Source organism: Leptinotarsa decemlineata, unplaced genomic scaffold, assembly GCF_025532065.1.
Source record: "Leptinotarsa decemlineata unplaced genomic scaffold, Ldec_3_MD MMD2_tig00001393_RagTag_RagTag, whole genome shotgun sequence".
NCBI classification, from domain to species: domain Eukaryota; kingdom Metazoa; phylum Arthropoda; class Insecta; order Coleoptera; family Chrysomelidae; genus Leptinotarsa; species Leptinotarsa decemlineata.
In genome coordinates, this window is record NW_027412562.1 from 12504677 (window position 1) to 12514687 (window position 10011).

Consider the following 10011-nt stretch of genomic DNA (forward strand, 5'->3'; position numbering starts at 1 on the left):
TTATTGAATGGAATCGAAAAAACTTTTTTTCAGAATGTAAATGCAGAATATTTCAATTTAACCTGGACATTCAATTACGTAGAACCATGTTGAGTTTTTCTTTTAAAATTATGCCGTTCTTATTTAATACCATGACAACTCCTTGTTCGTATAATTTTGGAATAATACCTAACAATATTAGCCTCAATATGGGGTCCTAAGAAACTCCCATTTATTCTTGAACTTCTGATACATTGCTTATAATTTGAAGATGTGGGTGTATTTTCGAATTATGGTATCTGGTTGATCATTAAATATGTTCACATTAGGTTTTCCAGTAAGGAATTCACAGGATATGAAAGGAATCAAAAATGATAGTTGTTACAATTCATTTGGTTGAAAACAATAAAACTAGTATTACTGGTGAACATAAATTTCATTCATAAATCAACACACAAGCTCGAACTTATTGTATATATAATTTTTGTACATATATTCACAAACTTAATTCAATATAATTTTATACAAAACATTTACAATACATATCATTATGTGTATTACTTTACTTGCTAAATTTCATTCTATCATTTATTATTACTACAGTTTGACTAGAAACACTCGCTTCTTATAGATTTTTAATCTACGTATTTATTTACATATATAATATATCTACTAGACAGGGAACCCAGAAAATAGCACAAGTTGTAGTTTTTCCAGGTACTCTGCATTTATCAATTATGACTAGATCTATGACTAAACAGACGGATTTTAACATTACTGGCATTTATCCCCACGTTCATTCTCTACAAATTTTCCAGAGTATGGCAATTTATTCACGTAAACTACAAATTTTGTTTTAAGTGTGGTAAGTTGCCGCTTGGAGCGTATTGCAAACTTTTTCCCTCGCCCGCACTCTCAGTAAAAATCTAAATAAAACTAAAATCCTAGAAATATATGCGAGCACTTTTTGGTAATATTCTCATACAAGCTCAAGAATGAACTATAATGACATACTCAAAAGCAAAAATAATGTGATTATCGTCAATGATTATAGAGTTTTACTTATTATATAAAATAGAAGTTTCAATTCCAGTGGAATTTTACTGACATGTTGAAATTTCTAATGTTTCACGTTCGAAAGATATTTATTCAGAAAATCAGAACACACTGCGTAGTTCAATGTAGCTGGTAAAATGTAATAAATTTATAATTCAATATATAATTTGGAACACATATTTGAGGTATCGCTTTCAGTGCTATTCTAAAATCAAATAGATTCAATATCACATTCTTTAAAACTAACCTAGCAAAAATACTAAATTATGAGAAATGTAATACATCTATTTTCAGTTTCTATTTTATTATAAAATTTCGTGAATATATTCACGATTGACTAACAAGATTTTGGAATGATAATAGTATGGTTTCCAAAATGAGACTCTTAAAAATAATATGTAACAAGACTAGATTACAATGACTAGAAACAGTTGGTGTGACTAGAATAATTATACTAAATTGTAAAATTATACAAATGAAAAAAATTGACTAGAATGATAGCAGTTACTAGATGACTAGAGAAAACATTTTTAAAATAAATATTTCAGGTAATCACAATAAGGATACTAAATTAAGGACTGAATTTATGACTAGATATAATTTTTGGCAATTCTTAAAATTGAGGATAGACCAAAGACTAATTATACTAAATTGTAAAATTATATAATGACTAAATTAAAAATGTGACTAGAATAAATATGACAGCAGTAACTAGATGACTAGAGAAAACATTTCCAAAATAAATAGTTCAGGAGTAATTTTACTAAATTGTGAAACTATACAATGACTATAAATTAAAAAGTGACTAGAATTAATATGGCAACAGTAACTAGATGACTAGAGAAAACATTGAAAAAATAAAAAGTTCAGGTGACTGGAATGAGGATACTCAATCAAAGACTGAATTTATGACTAGATATAATTTTTGGCAAGTCTTGAAATTGAGAATAGACTAAGGACTTCTCTAAGAGGTTTGTGAAATTGAATTTCATTACCAGAGTAATTATAATGAATTGTAAAATTATACAATTACTATAAATTAAAAAAGTGACTAGAATTAATATGACAGCAGTAACTAGATGACTAGAGGAAACATTTCAAAAATAAATAGTTCAGGAGTAATTATACTAAATTGTAAAAGTATACAATGAATATAAATTAAAAAAGTGACTAAAATAAATATGACAGCAGTAACTAGATGACTAGAGAAAATATTTCAAAAGTGAATAGTTCTGGCGACTAGAATAAGGATACTCAATTAAATACTGAATTTATGACTAGATATAATTTTTGGCAAGTCTTAATTTTGAGGATATACTATGAACTTCGCTGATAGGTTGTTGAGATTGAATTCTTCAACAAAGTTTCAATTCTAAACTATTTTTGGCAAATTGCAAAAAAATAATTGCAAAAAATAAATAGTTCTGGCGACTAGAATAAGGATACTCAATTAAATACTGAATTTATGACTAGATATAATTTTTGGCAAGTCTTAATTTTGAGGATATACTATGAATCTCACTGATAGGTTGTTGAGATTGAATTCTTCAACAAAGTTTCAATTCTAAACTATTTTTGGCAAATTGCAAAAAAATAATTGCAAAAAATAAATAGTTCTGGCGACTAGAATAAGGATACTCAATTAAATACTGAATTTATGACTAGATATAATTTTTGGCAAGTCTTAATATTGGGGATATACTATGAACTTCGCTGATAGGTTGTTGAGATTGAATTATTCAACAAAGTTTCAATTCTAAACTATTTTTGGCAAATTGCTGTATCAAATATTCCTTCGAATCCATGACTAGAAACGACTTAATTCAAATGACTAGAAAAGTATAACCTAATAATTAATTAATATATCTATAAAATATATCAGGAAAAAGTGCCATTTTTCAAAATATTCTAAACATGCTGATAATTGTTTCTCAGAAGTTTTCTAATAGTATTATTCCTAATGATCCAGATAATTTGTGTTTCAAATTTTACTTTTATTATGCTATAATACGAATGCAGAAGACTTTTATCGCAACTGTCACCATAGTGTGCAAAATGTTATTATAATTATCAAATTTAGAAAATGTTTTATCTGATGATATCGAAATGGATGAAATATCAAAAATATTGCGTTAAGTTTAATATAATGTGATGATAATCTGACAATTCTCAGTGTCAGATTTGTCTACGCAGTCTGTAATCAGTCTTTCAGCGACTATAATTACTTTTCGATTATCAAAGTTTTTTCCCAGACTAAGGAAAATTCTATAAGACCAATAATTATATAAGTCATCGAGATACGCTACAAAGAGTGGTGATTTGTGTTCTTGTTTAAAAAACAAGAAGTTAGGATTAGAAAATAAAGTCTATTGAAAACTGAAAAATAGAGCATGGACATCTATCAAACTGAACGTTTGTAGTCATTCTTGAATATATTGCTGAATAAAAGCAGTAATAATATTGTATAAAATTGGGTCAATTTCAATTATGAATGGAGGTACTAATGACTGGTGACAGTTTCCATTCCATTTGCTAAAGTTACGGGATTCCTGTCTTACCGAACGTTAAAATCTCTTTTTAAGTTACACCCAGATTTGTCAACAGATTTACTGGGCATTGATACAAGAAGGGAACCTTGAAGAAGTTGTATGAAATGAAAACTTCTTGAACCAATTAGCAGCTTAGAAATATTTTCAATTATATATCTTATAGACACACAATGAGTATGAGATCATTTTGAAATCTGATTTCTGATAAAATACATATTTACAATATAATTCTTACCATATCTACGTTTTCGATCATTTAGGACGGTATGAAAAGAAAAAAATCACTCAGTTTGTGAATATATATATATACTTTTTCATATCATTGAATAATATGAGGCTGACAATGTATATATCTCTTTGAAGTCAAATGAAATTCTCAACTCTGAAAGTAATATACAAGTATATAAGGTCAAAGTAATATTGTCAAAATCAAAAAATATCATGTAATTAATGAAAATTCTGTTTTTTGATCCATCCAATATCAACCCAATAAGTATATGTACAATTTACACATTTTTGATAAAGATATATATACAATTGCTCTGAATGATAACTATCAAAATTGTCCCCACTATGAATTGAAACCGAAAAATGATCTTAACTATTAAATGGTATCATGTAAATCACAAATATTCCCTCTTTTCACACCGTCCAAGGCGAATCAATAAATATATGTACAATTTACAAATAAATTCACATTATTTACAATTTTCTCAGAAATTATTCATCCACGTAATGCTAGGGACGTACCTCTCAGGGAAAAAAGCTGTCGATTCTTGACTGCTGCAGATCGGTGGCAGCGGGGGTGGCCTCCAGAGACGGGGCGGTAATCTTGGGATGGGCCTAACCGGAACCAGCCGTTGTCATTCAATCTGGTGGATGGCTTGATGTTTCCTCAGGTAGGCGATTCTCCGGAAACGTTTACCACACTCACTGCAAGGAAACTGTTCAGCAGAATCTGGAAAAAAATTGAATCAAAAGGGTATTACTAGATCAAATTTTGAGTGTTTTGAATTTTGAGTTTTATTGTAACGGGTCAATTATTCGCTGGGAATTTAATTCAATTTTTCCTGAGGAAGCATTTGATTATCGTAACAACGTGTGCCCCATATAAGATATTCACATTCAGTAAAATATTGTATTGACATGTGAAGAGACGAAAAAACATTTCATTACAATTTTATCGTAATTACTATAGTTCAGAAACGTTGATATCACAAATAAACTTGGGAATAGTAGCGCATTCGCCATATTATTGAAAATGGTTTTAAAGTCGACGCAACTTACAGTTGACTATATGAAAATATATTTTCAACTAAGTCATCCAAAATCTGTTGTAATAATTTTCAATTATACATCAAATAATGTTGGTGTATCCGATATTTCATCATCTTTAAGACAGTTGAAATGAGTGATTAATCATTTTCTAGAAATATATTCATTGTGTTTTTTAAGCAAATGAATTTTGATACTTAAAAATGTCAATATCAATATGTGACAATTTGACTTAGGATATTGAAATATTTATCTATTCATCTATTTTTCTTTTTATCTTAGCAGAGTTTCATTCCACTGAAATTGAAGATTAGTCAAATTTAAACATATTCTACGTGACAAAAGAAACTGTTAGTTAAGATCTATTTCTTTAGTCCACATAATATTGAAGAAGACGAAAGTAATGTTCTGGAAAAGTTTTTCGTTAACGGATGTTATAAATAATGTTCCTGGTCATATATGTGAAAAAGTCTATTTCAATAATCAACGGTACCCAATTGAATGAAAATATTAAAAGTTCGTATGGTCTAAGATTCGAAATCTATGAAATAACAAATTGAATACAAAAAAATCAGTTGAATGTTGAAATTCATAACAATAAGCAGTCCAAATATTTGGTTGTATTAGTAAATACAGAAATTAAAAAGAAAAAAGAAAAAAGGAGCAAAATTGTAAGAATACTAAATAATATGTAAAGGAAATTAACTATTGCGATCTGAAATGAAAATGGGATGAACAATATGTGATATGTCAACAAACGCAAATAATGTAAAAGGAACCCAAAGTTACAATAAAATATAGTAATTATCATAAATTCTGAAGAAAATGTCAAAAGAAAAATGAAAAATAAAAATGAGATTTCAAACCAAATTATATTACGATGTTCCTATGGTTAATATCCACAATCGTTTTTGGGTTATAACTAGATGAAAAACATAGTGAAAAATTGTGAAATATGTCTCACGTTTCCACAGTTGTTATTTTTTTAACCTAATTCCCATTCATGAGTATCCTCGATATTTTCAAACAAAATTTTCATAATCTTGCAAGAACATCATCGGTATCTCAGCTGTGCCCAAATATAAATAATATAAAAAATATATTTTATGTTTCTTCAACAAAATATTTTTCATCTATCACAAAATAAAACTTGAAATTATTCATTATTATTCATAAACAGTTCTGTTTTATTTTTTCAGCAGAATTTTGAAACGGTTTGAAATGTCACCTATTCAACGCTTCAAGTGAGTTTTGAAATTTAAAAAACAAGAATCAATATTGATATTTTGATTTCACTAATTAAACCTGTTGAGTTTTTCTTAAAACTCATGCCTGTTCTCCAAGTAACATGTATATTATGATATAATCACATAAAAGTAGTTGATTTATTTTACACTTCGAAAGCGAAAAATTTAATCATTCAGGAAAGTTGTTGGCTTTCTACTTCTTTATCATTATACAAAAAAAATCTGCGAATCTTCCTTTCTTTGGAAGCAATTAAAATTATAAATCCCTCATAAAAATATACCCCTTTCAATTTACACAGAAATTATTTTCATAGACTTATGTGATGAAAATGAAATGAATATTCCATTTTAAATAAACAACATTATTTCAGTGGAATTTGATGTAATACTTTTAGAAATGTTTTATTGCAACTGAGATTCAACAGAAAAAGTCCATGAATGAGAAAAACATTGTTTTTAAAACATATTTAACAATGAAGTTTTGCTGTTATTCATACAATACAAATCACGATACAATTTTTGCCATCAGTAGAAAGAAAAATTTGAATTTGTAGTTGGACTATAAACTTGATAATTTCAAATTGAAAGTAAACCAAAATGAAATCCGATTTGAACTGATAGAGAATATTCGGTAACACCTAAGTAAAAAATGCAGTACCTGAATTCCAAAACAAATATGAAAACTCACCTTCCGAATCTCCAGCCTCCTCTTGCTTACACTCTTTGATTGGTCGAGGTTTGTGCCACCTCCTGTGCGATGCCAGATTCGCAGGGCAATTAAAAACTTTATCACATTCAGGACATCGATACTCCACGTGGACGATTCTCGAACACCTATGCTGGGCCAGCCCGAAAGCATCCTCGTAGAGCTCTTTGCAAAGACGACATACGTAATCACCGATAACATTTTCGATTTTCGCCAACTCTGCTTTCGCTTCTTCGGTAATTTCGACGACGTTAAAGGCGGGGTCGATGTCTCCTTTCCTCACTACCAAGTTTTCGTCAGGCCGCAATTCGCGGATGATAGTTCCAGAAACGGGAGAGCTGTTGTCTTCGTCAAAATTGAGTTTCCTTGTAGCTTTGTTTTTCTTCGACGGAGTGGCCGGTGTCAACTTTAGTTTCTTAGCTGGTATTTCCGGAGTTGGCGATCCGAGGCTCTTCTTACTTCCCGGTGAAGGGGTACATGGTGGGGTAATCGGTGACTGGTTGTGGTGGGTCTTCAAGCTCAAGTCCAGAGGAGATACTGTGCTCAGTTCCAGCGGCTCCGAGAATCTGAAGAAGTGCTGTTGCAAGTGGAAAAACTGCGGCTCTAGCGCTAATCTGTGCAGATGATAGTGATTCCTGAAGGTTGCGAATTCCATGTCATGGTGGTATTGCACACGAGGCATCCCTCGCGTAGTGCCACAGCCAACTGAGCTACATGTCACTGTGCACACTTCTTTTAGTCATCTACGGGTTTTAAGTCCCAATAAGAGCTTCACCCCGCCTAGTCGGTAAACGAAGCGTGCGCTAGGTGGGGCGAGTTCGCACCCCTATTGGACGACTGGCCGCACTCCCAGCGTATTGGCAAGAGAGAAATCACGCTTGATGTTCAGTTGTTCGTAACGGATTTTGCTTTTACACGGATGATTTTTCGTAACGGTTTTTAGGCAATTATTGTCGTGTAACAAATCATTAGAGGGATTCCCTTGCAGATGTCGATTTTACACCCCCGGTTGTAAATAGATAGGAGTTTAGATAGAAGCCTTTCGGGTGATTTTTTTACGTTTTTAATTATGTCGGGTGGGTTTTATCTGTATAGTTTCCGTGAATTTATTTGTTGTGCTTCCTGTTAAATTTTAGAAATTTGTCCGGTAATTCATTAGCGATTTGTGTTGAATCATTTCCGGGGTAACGAATAATTTTGGCCTTTGTAAATGAAGCACTTTAGAGCAATTCGAACAATTCATTTACTTAAAAGTGTCCATGGATGGAAAAACGCCGTTCAATAAAGTGGGCAAAATAATTCCATACAGTATTCATTTCAGGTTAGTCAAAAGACTAAGCAGCTGTTTGAAAATTTATTTTTGAGCCAATGACTTTGTATTTGCCATTCCAATAATAGTGACAACACAAACTATGATTTTGTATTCAGTGTATTACAAAAAATTTGGTCCAATAGAAATGGAAGTTATCTTAAATAAAATAATGGAACAGCTAGATATTTTGTTTATTTGATTCATTTCCTGATTTCGATTGGCTGGTAGAAGTGAACATTTCTTTTTGGTAAAGAAAGTTTTTTGCTTTCCACTACTCCATTTTGATACAAAAAAAATTAATCACCCCTGAAAATATAACCCTTTTAATTCAAACATTTCTTATATTGTAGAAAGATCAGTTCTAATTAGGAAAAAAAGTGATGAATCTTTAAAAATTTCGGCATTTTTTCAACGAAATTTTGTGATAGATTCATCTTCCAAATAATTACAATGTAAAAAATTCATCTACATACTGATATAATACTAAGTAAATGAAATATTTTCGAAAGAGATATCCAAAGCAGGACTGATAAGCCTTTCACAAAAGGAAGGTAGTCAGGACGAATTATCCCAAAACGTACTCCACGAAAAATATTCCGTTATTAATAAAAGGGTGGCGTAGTCTTGATTTTCAAAATTGAGAGAGTTAAGACCTACAAAATGTTTTTTAATGTATTGAAAAACGTTGTATTGCATTTTATTGAATCGAGGATCATAAAATTAGAAAGTATTATCTTCTTCAATCTATTGGTGAATCAGATAAAACAGTATCAAATATGATGATGATTGAATTCCCACTGTCTTTACTTTCGGGAATCTACTTTGGTTTCTATTTCTCACATATAAATTTCAATTACCTCCTAGAACCATTAAGGAATCAACGATTTTCTTATTTTCACTCCTCTGATAGCGATCCAGGATTCTAGCTATCTTTATCGTCAACTATATAGAAACTAGGTGCTCCAAAATCTTCGCCAGATATTCAAGAACGATCTTTACTTCTGAGATTCGACTTTGGATTCTATATCTCACATATAAACTTCAATAACAATCTTCATTTTAATTCGATGTAGGTGAGAACGTCCACTACAACCTTGATTTTGATTCGACCCAAATTACAACGTCAACCACAAGTTTGAATTCTTCTTGAATTTTTTTCCCAATTCCCCCTTTTTTTTGATTGCCTGAATTTGTCTGGCAGAACTCGAATAATAGTAGAAATTTACTGATATGGAAAATGGCTCTACTTTTATAATAATATTTATATTGTACCTTTGAAGTTGGATTATTTCCCTTCTAAAATTTCATCCTTCACTCATAGTTCAAAACTTAGGCCATATTACTACCTGTTCCATCAGTCCCGTTGAACATAACACATTCTATACGATTCTAACTACGACATCTTCGCAAACGTAGGTAAATATCCTTGTTTGCACCTCACTTCCCGCTTCGTGTTAATCACTAATACGGAATAAAAGAAAAAGTTTACTTGACATTAGTTTGTCCACCCGACCGTAAGATGGATGAATTAGACAACATTAACAATTGATATGAAATGTAAAAAGCTGTCTGAATTTTGGCTATTATTTACGAAGAACTACTGCAGACTGCTTAGAGGAATCCTAGATCTGTGAAAATAGAAATTTGAATCATTGGGATCTGAAAGTTTGAATAGACAGGGAGGTTTTCTTCATGTTCAGATTGCCTCGCAAACAGTATAAAATGAAAAGTGAAAAAATTAAATGTTATTGATCCATGCTGCGAGGTCTTTTTTTTTGGTTAAATCTGCTCTCAGTGATTTTTTGAATTATACGCCGATGGGACCACGTGTTGTAGCTGGTACGAAATGAATGTGAGCCACTTAATTGAATCTTGAAGATGAAGAAT

General features: G+C 31.0%; 1 protein-coding gene across 1 annotated transcript; it reads right to left on the reverse strand.

Annotated features, from left to right (window-relative positions):
• Positions 1 to 302: 302 nt before the first annotated feature.
• LOC111506966 (transcription factor egl-46) lies at positions 303 to 7521 on the reverse strand. The gene is made up of 2 exons (XM_023162189.2): positions 6795 to 7521; positions 303 to 4542 (listed from the first exon to the last, which is right to left on the reverse strand). Exons 1-2 carry the CDS (start codon positions 7492 to 7494, stop codon positions 4448 to 4450), a joined length of 795 nt encoding a protein of 264 aa, XP_023017957.1. The 5' UTR covers positions 7495 to 7521; the 3' UTR covers positions 303 to 4447.
• Between the last annotated feature and the right edge of the window lie 2490 nt (positions 7522 to 10011).

Coding starts and splice junctions, on each gene's coding strand:
- LOC111506966 (XM_023162189.2), bottom strand. CDS start 7,494: ATGCCTCGTGTGCAATACCACCATGACATGGAATTCGCAACCTTCAGG. Junction 4,543..6,794: donor GGAGGCTGGAGATTCGGAAG/GTGAGTTTTCAT, acceptor ATTTTTTTCCAG/ATTCTGCTGAACAGTTTCCT.